This window comes from Oreochromis aureus, linkage group 12 (assembly GCF_013358895.1).
Source record: "Oreochromis aureus strain Israel breed Guangdong linkage group 12, ZZ_aureus, whole genome shotgun sequence".
NCBI lineage: Eukaryota > Metazoa > Chordata > Actinopteri > Cichliformes > Cichlidae > Oreochromis > Oreochromis aureus.
Genome location: NC_052953.1, coordinates 6,411,821 through 6,433,713, shown reverse-complemented (window position 1 = coordinate 6,433,713; position 21,893 = coordinate 6,411,821). Strand labels below are relative to the sequence as shown.

The 21,893-nt window shown below is 39.1% G+C and overlaps 1 protein-coding gene across 1 annotated transcript; it reads left to right on the top strand.

Annotated features, from left to right (window-relative positions):
• Positions 1-748: 748 nt before the first annotated feature.
• Positions 749-21,114, top strand: LOC116313570 (solute carrier family 12 member 2-like). The gene is made up of 26 exons (XM_031731317.2): positions 749-1,632; positions 3,329-3,451; positions 4,186-4,261; positions 4,895-4,990; positions 5,141-5,280; positions 5,368-5,478; positions 7,767-7,875; positions 7,979-8,106; positions 8,411-8,495; positions 8,811-8,959; positions 13,601-13,708; positions 13,885-14,008; positions 14,104-14,205; positions 14,497-14,652; positions 15,658-15,757; positions 16,038-16,149; positions 16,240-16,380; positions 16,463-16,569; positions 17,120-17,199; positions 17,272-17,412; positions 17,872-17,985; positions 18,223-18,334; positions 18,429-18,515; positions 18,855-18,990; positions 19,078-19,145; positions 20,457-21,114. Exons 1-26 carry the CDS (start codon positions 1,183-1,185, stop codon positions 20,590-20,592), a joined length of 3,291 nt encoding a protein of 1,096 aa, XP_031587177.2. The 5' UTR covers positions 749-1,182; the 3' UTR covers positions 20,593-21,114.
• The last annotated feature ends 779 nt before the right edge of the window (positions 21,115-21,893 follow it).

Genomic DNA, 21,893 nt, shown 5'->3' with positions numbered 1-21,893 from the left:
TCAGGATTTCCTCTGCAACTTTTCATCATTCCATTAATATTCAAATGTTAAGCCGCACCTTCCTGTTAAACCAATACAGTCCTTAAAATCAGGGTTACCAGGGTTACCAAGGCAGTCAAAGATCACTCATTAGTTTTGCAAAGTTTAAAAAACGTGTCTGAGTTATGATGAAGTGTTGCCACTAACTCAAAAACCACATCCTAAATAAAGATTAGATGGTCAGGTTGATTTAACTGGTTTCCGTCACTCTGTCTTTGTTTTTATTGTTCGGTGTTCGGTTTCAGCATCAAGAGCTTCGACAGAGAAAGCAGCTGTTGTTCCCCATGCTAATGCTGCTGCTGCTGCCTCGCTTCGTGCGTATCTAGGCCTCTGTGTGAATGTCTCAGTGTGTCACCAGCAGTGATTACAAATGTCATTGTTTAATGCCAACACACACTCACATGCAGCAGAGCGAGAGGGGGTGGTAAAGAGGGAGTTGGTGTCTTTTGCATATATTATTTACGGCAGTGAGCCTTGATGCAACAGAAGAGTAAATTACAGACATTGTGTTTGTGTTTATAGTGATTTTACTGTTTACTTTGCACCTACTGGATGAACTGGCTCCAAAACAGTGCCTCTTGAAGAGGTTTTGCTTTCCTGCGCAACACTGCCAATGAAAAATAAACATGTTTATATGGTTTACAAACTTTATGAGGAGGAACTCTGTTGCTCTACCTCATTTGTCTAAGCGTCGTGTTAGTCTCTTCCTCTTGACTGAAACGCGCTGGAGCGCGTGCCGGAGTTTGGTGCGTAATGGACACCCATCCATCCTTTCTACTCTTGCCTTCTCCTCATTGTTCTCCGTGTTCCTGGCATGCTGGGCTGTCTCCAGAGTCCAGAGAGAGGAGGAGACAAAGCCAGAGATGACAATAAATCGTCTGAGTCACCATCTGAGGGAGAGACAGAGACAGAGGGAGTGAGAACGAGTTCGTGTCCTTTACGCATGTTATGAACACTTTCAGAGACGCTTGTCGTGCGTCCTGGCGCATCCAGTGATCAGAGGTTTCCAAAGTACAGCGGGATAGTAAATGACTGTACTTCAGTTTACCCGCGTTTGGAATTAAATGTGGCAGCTTCCCTGTAGTTTTGGAGCAGGTGCTTTTTCCCGGTAACCGTTTGTCTCTCGGTGCATCACTGACAGAAATGTCGGGTCAGAAACCATCATTGAGGAGCGACGACTCCGCGCAGAGCCGCTTTCAAGTGGATGTGGTAATGGAGGCATCATCTGCAGCGCCCGGTCCGGCTCCCCCTTCTGCTCCGGCATCCACTGATGGATCCAGACCTCCCGAGGAGTCCAAAGGCCGGTTCAGGGTGGTGGGCTTCATAGATCCGGGCGCGATGGACATTGGACTCCCACCTGATGTCTCCCATGAGCCGGACACAGCAAAAAGCGACTCAGTCAGCCTCCATTCAACTGGCACGGGGCACACTCACATCTCTGACTCCCACTCCAACACCTACTACATGAGGACCTTCGGACACAACACTATAGACGCCGTGCCTAACATCGACTTCTATCGGCAGACAGCTGCGCCATTTGGGGAGAAGTTGACCAGACCGTCGCTGTCGGAGCTACACGACGAACTCGATAAAGTAACAAAAACATTTTTCATTGTCTTCGTTATTAAATAATGCTATTAAATTTGTTATTAAAATAGTTCCTCTCAAGTTTCACATCAAACAAGACAAATGCGAGAGTGAAGAAAGAGTTTTATTCACGCTTAACTGCATTTTAAAACATCATTACAAGTACAAGTCAGGCAATTCAGATTTTATTTATCGGGCGAAGTTCAGTTCATCATAAACGCAATTCATGTTAAAATCGTCAACTTTAAAAGGCAGTTTTGACGCAGAGAGTTGAAAGGTTATTTCCCAGATTTAAAAACAGAACTAGCACGTCATGACGCACTTCCCTGTTCACCTGATACAAGTCAGTTCATTTTTCAGTAAACAGAAAAGATTCCCTTCGCTCTTCCCTCTACACAATACTGCTTCTCATGACCCTGCAGGCACCCCCAGCCGCGCTCCCACTCCTTACATACAGTTCAAGGTAACAGACCACCATTGTACAATAACAGTGAGCCAGAACACCAACTGGGCAAAGCACCACCAGGACCTTTAGGCGTGCCTTCATTTAAACAGTGAAAAAACACGAAAATCAGGCATCTCGTAAAGGTGTCGCCCTACTTCCAGTTGTGGTTCTTGTTGAACAAGTTCACTAAAGTACATCCAAAGTTATTGTATTGGTGATGGAATTGGACAGTCTGACACATCTCTCCAAATTCTCCCAGTGACAGTGAAGGCCACGTGAAATGATTTGTGTTATTTATCATCAAGTCCTCTTTGCCTCTGATTCACTCACATTTTTTCGTTTGATTTGTCATAGAAATGAAATGTGTTTTTCTTGATTTCATGCGTCAAAAATCATAAATGTCACTGGTTCTTATTTCTGTAGTTAATAAAAGCTTTAAATTGGATAAACTGCCTTTTATGACTGGGCTCAAAATCAACCCTGATGGACTCTAAGATGCCAAACTGGAGGCACTTTAGTGTGTTTAGTGGAATCCATCAATTGTTCCTTGTATGTGCACATACACAGATATGTAGCCATCTCACAGAATCACCAGCATACACACACACGGACATCAGTTTGTTTGCTTGAGTGAGGCTGTGGATAACTTACCGCTTAGCATTTGTTGCTGTGGAGGTCATGGAAAATGAGTTACACTGCACCTGAAATGATTTCACTTATTATATAACAAAGCCACAGAAAACTGATTCACACACTATCTTTATCCTTATTGTTGTGAAACGCCACCTTTAAACCAAAGATGTAAGTTTCCAACCCAGGTAAGTTTATTTAACTAAACAGTTTTACATTTTCAGAAGTCATATTTCAATTTGAAACCACTTAATAAGCAGATTAATAAATAGTAAAAAGTTTTAAATCAAATATATATTAAAATCAATAAGATAAGACCACATTTAATCACTGCTTTTGTTGATTTTATTTTCTATTTTTTCCTGTTCCACCTATTTCACTTCTACCCAGAGTTTCAGATTTTCTGTTAGGATTACCATTACATAAAACATTTTAAAAAATATATTGATCATTTGACTAAAAAGCTTCTCTCTCACAAAACTAAGACCACTGACTGTCTAATCAGAACTCAAGAGCCGCAAGTTCTCAACTTTAAAGTGCTTGTGATTATCCTGTTGATTGTTAGGCTTCAGCTCTGTTCAGGTTTCTGTTTTCCTGACTTGTCTGGATGTTTTTTCCCCCCATCAGGAGCCCTTTGAGGATGGTCTGGCTAATGGAGAAGAACCATCAGCAGCTGAGGAAGCGGCGGCACTGGCAGCGAAGGAGGCCAAAGGAGGAACTGTCAAATTTGGTTGGGTTAAAGGAGTCCTGGTTAGTGTTCATGTCATGAATGAAAGCACAAGGTGCATTCTGCTTCTTCTTGTGGTATTTAAATGTGTTGAACTACTTAAACAAAACTGTAAACAGTAGAATTTCTTCGCACAGAGTGGGCAAGAATGAAGCCCTTTAGTGTCCCATAATTTGACGATCAAATACATAATCTCATCATCTTAAAGTATAAAATGTATTTTCTGTGGTTATATTCCTATCAGGTTTGATCATTTGAGAATAATTCTAGATTTAGGAAATGTAAATGAACTTCAAAGATCCCTACAGACAATGAGACATTCACTCCTTCTCTCTACAGCTACAGTAAGCTAAGCTAAAACATTGCAGAAACTGGTTCTGCATAGAGTCTACACAGTGGTGATCAGGGGTGGAAATGTGCTATTAAGGTCTTGCCTCTCATCTGAATATGACTGCATCAATGAGAATGCGCTGTATAGAAGTATGGAAGCTTGCTTGTCACGTTGCACATGAAAATATTAAGTGGTAGTTTTATAGCCAGCTGGCTACATATAAACTATTTTCCCCATAGGTTGATTGTACTTTGAGCTTGTCATTGAGGTTAGTGCAGAAAGGAAGACAGTAAACTCTGCTCAAAAGCAAACGATGTACCACATAAATATAGCAGCGTCTTTTTCTCAGGTATTTTGGCTTTCTTTTTGGCAGCTGTGATGTTGTCCATCTTTACATTTTAACTAACTTCTGTTTGTGTGTTGCAGATCCGCTGCATGCTGAATATCTGGGGTGTGATGCTCTTCATCAGAATGTCCTGGATTGTGGGACAGGCTGGAATAGGTACAAACAATTAGTCACTTGAGGGAATGTGCGACACCCTTCAACACCCAGTGTTCATATGACGGGCTTACATGCAAACAAACATTGCTTTGGGAGCCATCAGAATATTGAACAGCTTGTTTGCAGAAAGAAGATGAACTGAGAGGCTGAACCAAGATAAATGAGGATTGTTTTGAACTGATTCACGCTATTCATGCATGTGTAAGGAGGGAGGCTGTTTTTAAGGTCTGATTTTGTTCAAGCTACTCTAGTAAAGTCTAAGCATAAAATCACGGAGTCTGAAATGAGCAGAAAAGGTCTCTTTTAAATTTCAGTAGAGATAATAGTATTAAACAGTCCTCCACCCACACAGTAAAACACCTAAATGGAATGTATACTATCTTTAAGTTGTGCATAAAGGTACAGTAGAATTAGAATTTTATGTAATCTTACCTGTGATGATGAACTGAATCTAAAAATAAATAAATAAATAAGCTGGGAGGAAGCCCATTTGGCCCATATGCATTTTTATATTTTGTTTGCAACTGTACTGATTTGAACTTAGATAACATCCTCATGTTATTTTATTGAAGACTGCTGATTTTTGCTCATTTGCCTGTAACTTCAAATATTTTTCATGTTTTTGTAAAACAGGACTGACCATTGCTATCATCTTGATGGCCACTGTGGTCACCACCATCACTGGACTGTCTACATCTGCTATAGCGACCAACGGCTTTGTACGAGGAGGTGAGACCCACATAAGACATTTTATTTTTGCAAAAGGTCTTTAACTTCTAGAATTTCAAAACTAAACCTACAAATGGACTAGAAACTGCTCAAATGTATGACAGCAGCAATAATTTATATCACTTAACATCTGAATGTCATGTCATCCAGGAGGAGCATACTATCTGATCTCCAGAAGTCTGGGGCCTGAATTTGGAGGCTCTATCGGTCTTATCTTCGCCTTCGCCAATGCCGTAGCTGTGGCCATGTATGTCGTAGGCTTTGCAGAGACGGTCGTTGAGTTGCTCAATGTAAGAAATGCTCTGGTGTACTTACGGAAATCTCTCTGTGATATGCGAAAGACTCTCATATCGAATTAACCTGTTAATTGGTTGCAGGACGTTGATGCCTTGATGACTGATGAGCTCAATGACATTCGGATTGTTGGGACTTTGACCATCATCTTGTTGTTGGGAATCTCTGTAGCTGGGATGGAGTGGGAAGCCAAGGTATAATTACAATAATGTCCTAGAAAAAAACGTCAAAACCAAAGGCTTCAGTGAGATTTCAATAAAAGGACATAAATCATTTGTGTCCTTAAAAATGTTGATTATGTATTTCTCATCAAAGCTGCTGAGTTAACTTTGGGATTTGGAGCTTTTAAGAAAAGGTCTGCCAGTGTATGTGTTCATTTCTGAATGCAAATCTGCAATCAAACTAAATATAAATAAAAAAGAACAATTTTTGGTGCGTTAGTGGCATGGCTACAGTATTAAAAACCCCACCCACCGGTCCAGACTGACCTATATCTACAAATACTGAAACAATTCAAATGAAATCTTGCACTCATAAACATGTAACCAAGACATTGCAATCTCATGATGTCTTTCTAGCACCTGAATTAAGCATGTACTTCATTTAGAGGATATAAAATACTGATACAATTGATATCTGGATCGATCCCTCCACCTCTGCCTCTGCCTCTGCATACATTGGTGACTTGAGTGTCTGTACAGACAAAAAGCATACTCCGCTCAGTCATCCCTCATGACACTAATGGAGATAACAATTCAAAAATTAAATATCACCATGTTGTATTTAATATGACTTGACATAAACTCACTAGGAAAGTGTTACTGAGTGCATGAGTCAAGGAGGCTGAGGGAAATCATCCCAAGAAAGCCTTTATAACTGGTTTCCTCCTTGCAGCGAAGGTGACCCCCCTACTGGCCATTAAAAAGAATGCAAGTTTACAGTTTTTCTCAGTTGCTTTGGTGCATTTCTCACAACAGAATTAAACTTTGCACAATAGTTAGTTCAACCTCCACAACATGTAGTCGTTTTGGCACAACCTTGTGGCAGTTTCATGTTCATTTCGTCCAAAGGCAAATGCCTTTGGACATGAAGCAGTTGAGTAAGTACAAATATCTAAAGAATGGTCACTTTTGACTTGCTATTCATCACTATCTCCTTGCTTCTATCATGAATGTCACAATTATTTATACTTGTACCGGCTGAATAGTCATTGTCCATACAACTAATAGTCTTCATGTCATTGCTTGTGTCAGTGCACTCAAAATTGTTGAACATCTTGTCAAACAATTTGTACATCCATTTTGAAAACCCTATTTTTAAGGAGTTTCCATGAAAATCTCCATAAATTACTTTTCTCAGGTGAACCTTATCTCACACTAATGAAAATTGGTGTGTGTTACTCTTACTTGCAACCAATGAAAAGCCTCTTCTACACAGTCATAGGTGAATCGCGTTACAGTATCCCCTACTCTACAAGTATATATATAATGTAAACCAACAGACAGGATTGGCATGAGGTGCATACTGAATCTACAAAAGCTTGTGATGACATCACAGCAGAGTCCTGCAGAGGGTGGATTCGCCACTCCAGGAGATACTTTCCTCGCTGCATTGCGAGGATAACATCTGTTGAGATGTAGATGAAAATATGTGGCCAGACAGACAGGAACGTCTGGATGTGTCAGAATGATTTACTGTACTGTTACATGTGCTGTTTATTGTTCACATTAGTGCACAGCTCTACCAAATGGGTGATTTTATGTTTACATGTATTCTACAGTGAACAAGTGACTGTAGCATATTTTTCTTTTGCACAATTCTGTAGGATTACAAACACTTCTACACAATGGAAATGTGAAACGTACGTATTCAGTGTCTCAGTTACTCCCAAGACTCCCATAACATCTACAGTGACTTCACTGCACATTTCAGATGGCTGTACAGGTAGGCCATAGTGCTGTCGTCAGCATTTTCAGGTGTCACCAATTGTTTTTGCAATGGGAAACACTGAAATTATAAACTGTCATAGTGGAAACATGACAATGCCATTTGACTATCTTGTTCATACAGATGGTGTCAAGACTTTTCATTTTGATGGCACTGGCAGTTTCATTGACATGGATACTTGCTTTTGCGGTATGGATAATCAATTCTGTGCATGTGACGTGCTTTTGCAGGCTATCCACTAGGTTTTGCAGTTTGCACTAATTGTTTTGGGAAATGCACTAACTGCTGTGCAAATGTTGATGGTGTTCTGAGAAACGCACCAAAGCGACTGAGAAAAACTGTAAGATCGTTTGAGATTTTTATCACTTTTCATACCTGGAAGGTACACTCATCTCTTATATAGACAGTTATATAGATGGTAGTTATATAAACACATCAACCAACATTCACGTTGGTAACAGGGTGATTTTAACTGAGAAACTGGAGCAAATCTCTCTTCTTTCTAACTGATATGTTTTCTTCTACTGTCCATCAGGCTCAGATTGTCCTCCTGGTGATTCTGCTGGCAGCCATTGTTAACTTCTTCTTTGGATCCTTCATGCCATCAGAAAGCAAAGAGCCTAAAGGATTTTTCGGATACCACAGTCAGTCTGCATTCTTCACATGGGAATTAGCGTCCTCTAAATTCAGTGTTAGGATTTGTATATGACTTGTATATTCTTCTCTCTTGATTCATTTCTCTTACAGCTGCCATCCTTTTAGAGAACTTTGGTCCAGAATTCAGAGACGGGGAGACGTTTTTCTCCGTATTTGCCATTTTCTTCCCTGCAGCTACTGGAATTCTGGCTGGAGCCAACATCTCTGGAGACCTAACCGTGGGTTTTTCATTTTTGTACATTTACATAAATTCAAGTGATGCATTTCGTCATTTTGGTCATATGTTGTGACAGTATTGCTTTTTAGTTACACAGTAACCAGATCACACAGAGACTTGTGAGAAAAGAAAACTCACCTTCCAAAGTATTTTTTTTACATAGAATCTTTTTTACTAGTTTATAATTTTTGAGTTTAGTTTTTGTTCTTTTTTTTAATGCTCATACTTCTTGCACCTGATGTTTGAGATGTATAACATAATTCATCCTTTCCAATAAATAAAAATGTATCCTATTCTCTCTTTAGGATCCTCAGTCTGCAATCCCTAAAGGCACTCTGTTGGCAATCCTCATCACAGGGCTTACCTATGTCGCTGTCGCCATCTCTGCAGGTAGATACACTTTAACAGTTGTCAACCTGTGATAGATAGATAGATAGATAGATAGATAGATAGATAGATAGATAGATAGATAGATAGATAGATAGATAGATAGATAGATAGATAGATAGATAGATAGATAGATAGATAGATAGATAGATAGATAGATAGATAGATAGATAGATAGATAGATAGATAGATAGATAGATAGATAGATAGATAGATAGATAGATAGATAGACAGATGGATTTAGAAGTAAAGGCTTTGTATATATGTCACTTTACCAATCACTGATCTACATTTGTGTCCTGGTTTTGCCTCCTGCAGGCTCCTGTATTGTGAGAGATGCAACTGGTGACCAGAATGACACAGTGAGCCCCACAGTGAACTGCACCGATGCTGCCTGCACACTCGGCTATGATTTTTCCATCTGTAAGGAGGGAGGCTGTCCGTTTGGCTTGATGAATGACTTCCAGGTAACACTGAAGCAGATGATCTTAACACTACATGTTTTCTTGGTACTTACCGTGTTGGTTGTTCCAAAGATTATGGCGAACATATCACAATTCATAATTCATATCATAATTGTGACAATGACCAGTTTGGAGTTTAAGTATAACTTTGGCATAAAACTGTGTAAAATAAGTTATTTATAAAACCCTGCTTTGATGTGGGGATATTGCAGTTTGTGACACACGTTTCCACACCTGTGGTGAACTGCGCGTTTACTTTATGAACACTGTGATAGGAATTATGAGATCTAATCAATTAAGTGCAAGATGCAAGGTGGTTGAATTATAAACAGGGTGCCATGTTCCACAAACAGTGGGTTAAATCAGAAAGAAGCTGCATTAATAAAAGACAAAACTGTGCTTTTAGGAGGGAGAGAGAAAAGTATATTTTGTTTCTCTTTTGGTTCACGGCTATTAATGACTAAACCCTCATTCATGCTCTATTATATGTGAGTAAATATCAAAGCTGTTACCATCTGTGTAAGTAGATTTTTTTAGCTCCCAGCTGCACATGTGAGACTGTTTAAGTTTTTTATTTGTTTTTATGATGATAATCTTTTATGGATCAAGTGTGCGCACACCACTGGGAAGGATCTTAAGATTAAGTTCAAGTAAATGAGGGTCTGGAGCACCACCTGGTGCAGCATCCTTTCTTCCTCTTGTGGCTAAAGGCAGTTCATTTTGACTCAGCTGGATGTTTGGGCTCTTTGCTTTAATGCTAATCAGATGATTGCTTGGTGACGCTGCTAAAGGTCACAGGCTGAAATGGGTCCGTTTCTTCCTGCTGCTATGAAATATTAAAAGTATTTTATGCTCAACTAGGGTACTGATGATTTCACCCCAGCAGAAAGATGTGACAGGATACAAGCAGAGAAAAAAGTCAAACTTAATTTGTATAGCACCTTCTCATGCAGGTCAGTCAGATTACTGACAAGCTGTTTATAGACTGGAGCAAAACTAATTGTAAAAAGTACAGAAAGTAAAATAAAGTTTCAAGTAGACTACAATTACACTACAATGTAAGAAATAAAATAAAATGAGATTAAATAATGTAACGCTGGATAAATTGGACTAAAAAGGAGAACATCACAGATGAGTACACATAAACAAATACAGTTAAACTGTAGTAAGTAAAGTAGAAAACATTAGTAAAGTAAGTGATGTCTAAAGTATACCCAAGCCAGAATAGAACTGTTTTAAATTTACATCTAAAAATTTAGTTCAGTTTTATTTTGCATAGCGCCAACTCACAACAAGAGTTTTTGTTTTTTATATATAATAAAGAACCTACAAAAGAGAAAACACCAAGAGTCAAATGACCTCTATGAGCTGCACATGGCAACAGTTGGAAGGAAGAACACACTTTTAACAGGAAGAGTCCTCCAGCAGAAACAGACTCAGGGAGGGGGAGCAATGTGCCAGGACTGGTTAGGGTCATGGCATGACTGGAAAGCGAAGTAAGAAAAGGAGAGCATAGAAAGAAATGATGAGGAAAATGTGTGTTAGAGTCGCAGCAAGTTGGGTGAGGTGACCAGGATGGCATCACGATATGGAAATTGATGCTTTCAGCTGATATTAAGACACATTAAGAGGTATTTATTGTTTACTTCAGTCAAAAATGCCAGACAAGCCTAGGAATTTGTATTACATAAAGTGGGTCGCACACAGGCAGTTTGACGTGAATTGAATCACCCACTTCTATTGTTTCCAGTGGAAGCCTACACAGTGGCGTCAGTGCTGTGTCAGGATGCAAAACTGTCCTATTTCCTGTCGTCCACACACCTCCACAAAAACAGCTGTTTAATCAGACTGACAGCGTTTTTACACATAAATTGTGTGAGCAGTGGGTACTGCTCGAAGGCACGCTGATAAAGACGAAGACACAGAGACACAGGTGAAAGTAGCCCAGACAAGTGAAGACTGAAAGGCATAAGAAGAAAGACACAAGTAAAGACTAACTATACACTCAGCAGGACAAGATTGACACTACACACAGTAAAGAAGAGCATACAGACCGGGAAACACCAGGAGACAAAAAAACAATAATTAAAATTAAAATAAAAAAACAAATATCACTACAGTCCAACCTCTGTGAAAATCAGGAACCAAAGCTCTCAGAAGCATAAAGCAACAATCCAAATTCAACAAACTATGATAAATGTATTACTTTTCTTGACTGAGCAATATGATGGCATATATGGCAAGACAACTGAAATCTCTGTATTCTTTTTATGTGGACCAAACTGTATCTGAGAGGACGTTTTGAGACGTGCAACAATCTGATCCAAGATATTTTCATTTTATGGATTCATTTAAATGTCAATAAACTGCACGTTGGGACCTGTCTGACACCCTGCACAGGCACTGGGTGCACATTTCTGCTGTTATTATAACTCGTGGATATAAGTTATACTTAAAAAATGCTACTTAACACGCGTGTGAATGAGCAAGACTGCTGCTCTGACCCTCTTCCACTGCATGTGCACGTAATGTAGATGGCTGGGGTGTGTGTGTGTGTCTGTGTGTGTGTGTGTGTGTGTGTGTGTGTGTGTGTGTGTGTGTGTGTGTGTGTGTGTGTGAACAAGAGAGAGAGAGAGAGAGAGAGACGAAGCTGTTCTCAAACAAAGTGCAAAGTGCAGCAGAGATAATAGCCACTGTTGTTTTGAGTCACAAGGTTCTCGTGGCTCAGTGCTGAATGAGAGCATTGACAACATCCACCTACACACACACACATACACACGCACACACAGAGCTCACTGACACTGATAGCGCTGACATGTTGCAGCACTACAGACCGAAGCAGCTGCTCGAGTTTGATTATTACTGTTGTTGAAGAAGAAAAGCAGATCTGAATGAATCTCATCATCTTTAACCCTATAATGCCCTTTGTATCATATTTGCTACATGAGTTTCTGAGACCTCTCTCTCATCAACATGATCAATACTTGCCATAATTTTAAAATGTTATGGACAAAACTCTTTTTTTTGTCTAAAATTAACATTGTCGATAACAAAAAGTTGCCAAAAACACCCAATGTATCAAATGCGACACAAAAATATATAATAAATATATAATAAAAATATATCATACACAACATGATAGCAAAAAAAATGTGGATTTTGTTATAAGGGTTAATAAACATCTCAGTTCCAAAAAATCTGAATTTTCTGGCGATTTTTTGGATGGGTTTGGTCTTAGACATCATACATTGATCGCAGGTGTCTGTAGAGCTGTCCTCCTTCCTTCACTTCCATCAGATATGAAAATATTATCTCTTGAAGTGATTTATCGGCTCTTTAGGAACAAACTCAGTTGAATGGGTGATGTTTTTGCACCAAATATCTACGCCACTGCTTCATAATGATGCGCCTCGTCTCAGTGAGTTGAGTCGGTCCTGCATCAGAATACGCTTTTAAAATCTAAGAGTTGCTTTCTCATGTGCAAAATTGTTCATCTGGATTGTGATTTTCACCAAAAACACACAAAAAACGTTCAGGACCTCCTACCCAACCCTGTAAGAACAAGCTGTTTTCAGCAGTTTTTAGCTAAATTTTGATATCAGGACCATCTTCTAACCATGATTTCATATGTATTAAATAAAATTTCTAATAAAGTCATATCTGAACACAATGGGTGTGAAATTTAAAAACAACATTGGCATTCAGATACGCTAAAAGAAAACTGTCACAAGTTAAAGGCAACAAAGTAACAAAACGCAAAATGAGCATCCACTGACTCTGAGATCTTCTGTGAGGGGTCAGCTATGCCTGGGAAAAAAATATCTGCAGCCTATAACTTGGAAAACGTTACATCATGCAGGTACGAGTGCTTTCATTAACTATAATATTTGTGCTAAAATGCTGGGAAGATTTTTCAAATGTGTTTGATTTTATATGAAAGTAACTACGATTCAGGGACAGTTGTGTCATTTTGCCGAGCACATCTGTCACAACCTCTGTCCCAGACACAACAATAAACACCAATATTATCAGAGTAGAAAAAGCAATATTCAAACTGTAATATCAGGCTGTATAAGCAAATGTTTATAAGAATGTAAACAGAACCAGGACTGAGATCGCAGCTTGGTGCAAAAGTGCAGTGACAGTAACATTGTGGCTTGTGGCAAAAACTCACAAAAAACAGTCAATGGAAATATTTTTAAAATGCTTCAATTTGTGCTTCATTTCAGTTTAGATTAAGCTTGAGTACTGTATGTGTTGTGCTCTGCAACCATCGAAAAATGACAGAACATACATTTTAATAACAAATATTTAAATCCTCTGACAAAAGCCTCAGTACTGAACAGAGTAAATTTAGAAGCAAATTTACAGAAAACACCTCTGTGGAAATGGCACACGAGTGACATAAACAGAATAAACACACTCACACAGGCGGATTATTGAATGGAAAAATGGCAGAAATGTAGGTCACTGCACACCATCAATTATCTACAATAAAATCAGAGACTTTAAAAACTCAAACTCCACTAACATTGGCCAATGTATATAATCTATCTTTCAAAATACCTGAATCATGTGACTTTTGATATACTCTGGATGTTTATTGGTCAGTGTGACCTTAAAAGATGCTCCTATGTCGTACAGGTTATGAGTCTGGTGTCGGCCTTCGGTCCTCTGATCACCGCAGGGATTTTCTCAGCCACTCTGTCGTCAGCTCTGGCCTCGCTCGTCAGTGCACCCAAAGTCTTCCAGGTCAGAACCATAAAGCTCCAATTTATTTCTGTTTCAGCTGTTCTCTGACTTATTTCCTCATCTGCCTTCTCCTGACTGTTTCAAAGTTGCTTGACGAACAGTCAACATGCCAACATTACTCCTATATCTATTAAACTGGGTGATTTCAAAGTTAACAAAAGCTGTGTTTATTCCAGGCTCTCTGTAAGGACAACATCTATCCTGGACTTGGTATGTTTGCAAAGGGTTATGGAAGGAACAATGAGCCACTCCGTGGTTACGTTCTGACCTTCTGCATCGGTCTTGCCTTCATCCTGATTGGTAAGCTGTTTAAGTAAATCTTCAGCTGCTGCATAAGAAACATAAAGAATAAAAATATCTACAAATAAATGTTAAACCTGTCTTTTGTCCACTAGCGGATTTGAACATCATTGCTCCAATCATCTCCAACTTCTTCCTGGCCTCATATGCTCTCATCAACTTCTCAGTTTTCCATGCCTCCCTGGCCAGCTCTCCAGGTAATCACTGGAACTGAAAAGGAACTATGACTAGATTGTAGATTATATGAAAATTACCATGGGGTTATGCTGGTATTTCTGAAAGTTTTCCTTCCTATCTTCCTTGTCTCGACTCATCTCTCAATGGCATTTTAGCTAGTATACAAATTGGTGAATGATGTTTATAGTAGAAAAAGTCCTTTGTTGTTATCTTTTTTCACTGGACTAAACATCATTTCTATTAAAAACATCAAAAGAAATCCTTCTGTTGGACCTGTTAACATCTGATCTACTCTGACCCCTTCACTTCAGGGTGGCGCCCCAGCTTCAAATACTACAACATGTGGGTATCTCTTGCGGGGGCGATCCTGTGCTGCGTGGTGATGTTTGTCATTAACTGGTGGGCGGCCCTCGTTACGCTGCTCATTGTCCTCGCGCTCTACATCTACGTCAGTTACAAGAAACCCGGTAAGAAGACAATGGCAACACATTTTATCCTTTCCAAACTTCTAACAACAACCTGCTCGCCAATATGAAGCTCTGGGTCAGGTACTTCCAGCTGATTTCATGTGGCAGCATTTAGTGGCTGTTTCATCAATGGCTACTAAATGCTCGGTGTCACCAAAGAACTTCTAAATACTCAACACCTCCCATTCTCTGGATGTCCGACTTCTTGCGAGAATGAATGCACTGGTGTCATCCTCAAGTCACTGGGAAATTAAATAAAAATGGAGCAACTGCAGCAAAAAATAACAAATAAATAAATAAATAAAAATGCTTGAAAACAAACCCCTCTATGTGGCTTTTTAATAGAGATAGAGTGGTACTGATACCTGAGCTCAGGACAGCTGACATATTTAATGTATGTAACTCTTAGTTGTGCCCATTCTTTACTTGAGTGTTTCCATGTTTATCTACTTTAAACTTTTGCTCCAGTAGGAATTTTTTGGCTTATTAATCAATATGTTGGAGTTTTCCCAACATTTTAAAAGAGATTTCTGTGTGTTAATTAAAACAGTCCAATGAACAGAATAATAATCATAATCTTTATATCTGAAAGTTTTCTTGCCTAATTCAGTTTTGACTCTGTATACGTTCTGCATCTTGGCTTTTATGAGCTACCTGAGGAATTCAAGTAGCTCGTGAAAAACAAACTAAATATAATTACTTAATAAACTGTGATGTATTATTTAAAACATATAATGCAAAGCAGGTAACATTAGTCCCACCTGCATGACCTGCAACAATACTTACTGTATTAACATATTAATATTGCATATACTGCATTACGTGCTTTTACTTTCTTTAATGTTTATCTTGCAAATATTTTTGTATTATGAGTTCACATTTTATATGCTGCAATTATGATAATGACCATGATGACGATGATGATGATTATCATTATTACATTGTGGACAATTGAACTCCATGAGCTGACCAATCTACTCAAATTCAAACTGCTGTTTCCTCTAGATGTGAACTGGGGTTCATCCACTCAGGCTCTGATCTACAACCAGGCTCTGACTCACTGCCTGAACCTCACTGGAGTCGAGGACCACGTTAAAAACTTCAGGTCAGCATGAAGCTTTGAGCGGAGCTGAACTCATGGACTAAAAATGACTTAAGTGAAACCAAACCTTACCTCTAACTCTAGACATGCTGACCTGGTAGATGTTACGAGGTTAACTCTCGGCACTCGTTACCAACACAAAGTAACAGTCGAAACTTGGCTCTGAATTTAAATGATCAAAATTTAATCCAATTTAAAAAGTAATTATTTAAACCAAAATAACCTAACTTCTTGTTTTAAAACTACCTAAACTTGACCTTCTGTATAAAATGTATATTGACAGGCCGCAGTGTTTGGTGTTGGCGGGTTATCCAAACGCTCGTCCGGCTCTGCTTCAGTTGGTGAATTCTTTCACCAAGAACGTCAGCCTCATGGTCTGCAGTCACGTCAGAACTGTACGTACCAAATGTCGTCTGTTAGGTCTGCATTTTACGCTTTCTTTCACATGGCTGAAACATTTCGTGCTTCATCTCCTCCCACTCCAGGTGTCCCGTCGGTCGAACTTTAGGGAGCTGTATCAGGATTATGCCCGCTGTCAGCGCTACCTCAACAAAAAACGCATCAAGGCTTTTTATGCTCCTGTTTTTTCAGACAACTTGAGGCACGGAGCTCAGTTACTCCTGCAGGTACAGAAGGAGGCTTCTTTTTGCACCCTTCATCCTATATTAAAGTCACCATCTACAAATATGTGTTTCCTCCCCATGCTAGGCTGTTGGTTTAGGTCGTCTGAAACCCAACACACTGGTCATGGGTTTCAAGAACAACTGGAGTGATGGAAACATGAGAGATGTGGAGAATTACATCAACACTATACAGTAAGGGCTAATGCGCCTTTTTAAAGATCTACCAACAGCCAATTTTACAATCATACTGTTTTTTGTAGTGCTGTCAGCGTTAATCTCGTTAAAATGACGTTAACGCCATAACCGCATTAACGCGGCGAATCTCCGTTAGCGAGTTAGCACGGATCGCCCCCTGGTGGGGCTGCACGGCCTCAACGCGTTAGCTCGTTAACGCGTTTGTGCCATCCAGCCCCACGCACTGGGTGATCAGCACTAGTTTTTGTTTTTGTTTTGTTTTTTCGGTGGGAGCAAAAACATAATTATATTTTGGGATCCTTCTCATTTTCGAGGCAAGCATCAACAGGATTTTAAATATAAAGAGTCACAGAGGGCCAAGAACAAGGCATGAAAATATCACAGATTTTTCATGTAGGCTCTCTCTTTCAGATCGTAATGTTAAAAGTTAAGGTTAAAAAAATGGACTAATCTTTGTCTTTCATGCAATTTTGCAGCTGAGGTTCTGCATCACACTTGGAGTCATTTTTGTATAGCGTTTTATTTATTTATTTATTTTTAATTTTAGTGATGCCTTCGACCTTCTGTTTGGTGTGGTAATCCTGCGGCTGCAGGAGGGACTTGATATTTCTCACATCCAGGGACAAGGTACGTCTGTCTTTTTCTTTATATCCATCACTTTGTCTACCTTCTGTTTATACTGTGCTTGTATCCCTGCAGACGAACTGCTGTCATCCCATGAGAAGCCTCCAGTCATCACTAAGGATGTGTTGATTTCTGTCGTTCCGGCTAAAGACTCCGATTCTGACTCCTGTCCTTCAAAAACCACCAGCAACCAGAGCAGCCCGCTCATCACGAGAGGTAAACAGTGAGGAAGAATTAAAATTATACCTCAGCTTAGCCGATTACTCTAATGTTTATTTTTCATACAACTCTCACTGTCACTGAACTTGTTGTTCTTATATTTTATTCAAGTATTTCCATTTTAATCTATTTCAACTTCTGCTTCAGTACTTTTAGAAGGCAGCTCATCGTTAGCAGTGAACAAAAAAGGAAGAAATTAAATTGATCTCTTTTTCTTATCAGCCATGTGCTATGGAAATTATTTAAAATCAGCAGTGATTGAAATTGGCTGACTTCTAGCCCAAAAAACATCTGGCACAATCCCTGCACAGTCTCACGGCTAAGCTTGTGAAATATTCCACTGATTTATGTTTCTAGCATTTTTCTAGCAGCTGGTGATACAGCCCAGGAGCTTTTGTGTTTCTTTGACCTTACCTTGTCTCATACCGTGCTCCTCCATGTGACGTCGCCTACCAGAGACCAAGTCTCCTCTGAGCCTGACCGACCAGCGTCTGTTGGAGAGCAGCCAGCAGTTTAAGAAGAAACAGGGCAAAGGAACCATTGATGTGTGGTGGCTCTTTGATGATGGAGGTTAGTGTTCTCATTCTTATATGTAAATAAAAACATATTTGATGAACAGGCTTTGGGTTCCATGATTCTGTCATGCCATTGACACTGTCATAAAAAGTAAGGTGAAAAATTCATAAGCTTAAAAAACCCATTCAAATCTGTGGTTCCCTGATCTATACTGGAAAACAGATTTTTGTTCAGTGGGGTTTTTTAATGACCCGTATGATCTCTGATCTAAGCTCGTGTGTTGGTTTGCAGGCCTGACTCTGCTGATTCCCTACTTGCTGACCAACAGGAGTAAGTGGGGCGACTGCAGGATCCGCGTGTTCATCGGCGGAAAGATCAACCGCATCGACCACGACCGCCGAGCGTGAGTCAACAGCTGCTTATCTTTACTACGAACTTGACTTTATATCCACATACATTTAATTTATTATTGTGTTATTGTTTTTATGTCACGTTAGGATGGCCACACTGCTCAGCAGGTTCAGAATCGACTTCTCTGACATAAACGTCCTCGGTGACATCAACACCAAACCCAAGAAACACAAGTAAGGCCTCTGAAACTTCCTGAGCTCAGCAGCTTTGATCACTATGGATTTTCTCTATTGTGTTTTTAATGTCTTTAGCATCTGTGTTACTTGCGTAAATTGCTTACAAAGTGTTATAAAGCCAAAGTCAAAAGGTGAATGATTTGTTCATGAATTCTTCTTTTTTTAATATATCGATTATTTGATGACTGTGAAAGTCAACATGTAGAAAGTTTGTAATATTAAAAATTGAAGTGCTTTGAAATATTTTTTAAATGTTATTTTAGAATGAAGCATCATGTGGAGAGGATGAAACTGATAGTGCTGCTCTAAAAACCTAATGAATGTGTTACTTTACAGTAAGCTGACCTTTAAGGAGCTGATCGAGCCGTACAGGCTGAAGGAAGACGACATGGAGCAGGAGGCTGCTGAGAGGCTGAAGGCCCAGGAGCCCTGGAGGATCACTGACAACGAACTGGAGCTGTACAAGGCCAAGGTCTGTCCTCATGTTGCAGACACACTTAGACCAATCACAGTGCTCTCTTCAAGTGGTTCATGTAAATATACTGTGTGTTACTTTCAGACCAATCGTCAGATCAGGCTGAACGAGCTGCTGAAGGAACACTCCAGCACTGCCAAACTCATCGTCATGTAAGAACTTTGTAATAACTTTTTCATCATTTGTTTTAATTTACTGACAAACTAGCATTTACAAAAACCTGGTTAATATGAGCACACAGCTGTCTGTGTTGAACTGGTGACTTGTCCAGTGTGGACCCTGCCTTTCGCCTTGTATCGGTTGGGATATGTTAAAGCATTCCCAGCATCCCTAAGTTAGATAAGTGGTTATGAAGCTGGAAAGCTACCAGTGTCAATCATTAATTGACAAAATAATGCATGACAAGAAAATCCCTTCGTGAATGGACACTGCTTTCTGCAAAAATGAAATAAAACCATAAGACAGTTAGTGGGACGATTTAATTAAAAAAATTAATTAAAAATAAAATTCTTAGAACTATGAAAAAGAACACCAGTGAACTTATAAAAGCCTTGGACATTTAGCAGATACACCAGGGGGATGGAAGAAGAACAATCTCCAGGAGAAAGGCATAAAGTTCCAAGTTCAACCATAAAGAGAAGGCGCCAATGAAAGAAAAAAGAGAGGATTTACCACAACCATTCATCAAACTCAAGAACAACAAGGCCAAGTTAAACTTCACCAAAACACCTCTAAAAAAGCTCCAGCAGTTCTGAAGCAGCATTCTGTCTGTTCACGTCAACCTGTAACAAAGTGACAACAGTGTGGAGAAGTCCTGGAACCATTCGTGATCTGAAGCATACGACATCATCTGCAGCAGACATGGTGTGACGGATGGGCATGCATGGCTTCCAGCACGACCTGGCCACGTGTGCAGCAGATTGTGAAACATGTTTCGTCACAGTATTAAAAACTGCATTTTATATATGACTGTGTTAACTTGTCCAATTACACTGGAACCCAAAAAACAGTTATCCCGCAGATTCAAAGTTGGGAAAGTTTGACTATATCTTAAACTTTCATACTGAAGAAATCTTAAAATGCTGATGACACTCAGGGAACTTCAGAAGCATTAAAATGGAGGACCCATAAAGCTCTGAGCTCCATAATTCATAGTTAATATTTTATAAGCTGCTTAAAGCTAATTCAGTGAAGTTAATGGAAAAACAAGCAAATATAGAGTTAAAATAGTGAGACATGGAGTGTAACTCATCGTAGCTGTTACATATAAAGTAAATTAGACTTCTCACATTGAATTTAACATGTCAAAATAATTTGACCTTTAAGCTTACATTAACTGCTCATAACTCATAATTACAAGATCATGCAGTCTTCTTTAGCTTTCTAATGCTGCTCTAGGTTTGATTTTGATATGTATAAATATCATAAAAATTGAATTTTTCTTTCTCTATCTGTGTGTCTAGGAGCATGCCTTTGGCAAGAAAGGGCACAGTGTCGAGCGCCCTCTACATGTGCTGGCTGGAAACTCTGTCCAAAGGCCTCCCACCACTGCTGCTGGTGCGAGGAAACCACCAGAGCGTCCTCACCTTTTACTCCTAACGCACACAGACACACACACACACACACACACACAGAGTCATATACCTACTCTGCTCACGCACAAACATACAGTGTGTTTTGCTCTCCATATTTATTACAGTATGAGAAAGCCTCCATCTGCACCAAAACAGAAACGTCGTGATGGTTTAAGCTTGTGAAACTGTTCAGCTGTGAAGGAAAAAATGATTAGACTAATTTTTTTTTTCCATTTGTCTTAAATCGATTGTTTTTAACATGTTAATTAAACCCGGTCAACATTTAGATTTGACACTAACACTAACAGGTTGCTTGTTCCGTTTCCTCTGTGAGTTTTATGTGAATGAGAGTAACTACAGGTAAATTCGAGTAAAAGTTTATTTATAAGGATAAAAGTTTGGATTTGAGAATGTAAGTTTCTGTGATTATAAAATGACGTTTGTATGTTTTTTTTCCCCACTGTGTTCACAAAGGGAGAGGCTCCGTCTTTGTTAACTTTATTTTGTACTTTATTTTAATAAAGGATTAACTAAAACATATGCTTTATTCAAGTTTGGTTTTCGTCAGCTTTATTCCTGTTCCTGCATTAGTGAAGTACTTAAAGTCAAAATCAGAATATAATCTCATCCTCAGCAACTTTAATCTGATGACACAATTCTTCAGTGAAGGGCTGAAAAAAACAATTAACATAAACTCTTTTTTTATTTATATAAACTCGGTTAGATAGTGGTATTATAAGAGGTATAGTAGAACAATGCATAACATATATACTCACTAGCCACTTTATTAAGTATACCTTAGTATAGTTGGACCAGCTTTCAACTTCAGAACGATCTTCATTTTCGTGACATAGATTTAACAAGATGATGAAAACAATCCTCAGAGAATTTTGTCCATGTTGACATGATCGCTTCAGATTTGTCAGCTGCACATCCATGATTAGAATATCCTGTTCCAGCCATCAGAAGAGAAGTATACTGTGGTTTGGCCCAACCATGTGAATGTTGCAGCAGAAATGAAGACTTATCAGACTAGGCAACATTGTTTTTAATCTTTCATTGCCAAGTTTTGTTAATACCATTTTAATTATAGCTTCAGTTTTCTGTTCTGGAAGCAGCACGTTGTGTTGTGTATTCAGAGATGCTCTTCTGCATAACTTCTGTTGTAATGACTGGTTACTTAAATTATTGTTTCCTTCCTATTTTCACACAGAAAATTGATGGTTACTTTCTGATGATTACGTGGGAACCTTTCTGTTTCTAAAAAGTCAAATCAGTCTCTCTGACACCAGCAACCATGCAATGTTCAAACTCATTTTAATTACC

What these genes read in the sequence shown, in the direction of transcription:
- LOC116313570 (XM_031731317.2), top strand. Translation starts at nt 1,183, where the DNA reads ATGTCGGGTCAGAAACCATCATTGAGGAGCGACGACTCCGCGCAGAGC. An exon ending in GCTTGATGAATGACTTCCAG is followed by an intron (nt 8,960 to 13,600) that starts GTAACACTGAAG and finishes TATGTCGTACAG; the next exon opens with GTTATGAGTCTGGTGTCGGC. An exon ending in AATTACATCAACACTATACA is followed by an intron (nt 16,570 to 17,119) that starts GTAAGGGCTAAT and finishes TTTTAATTTTAG; the next exon opens with TGATGCCTTCGACCTTCTGT.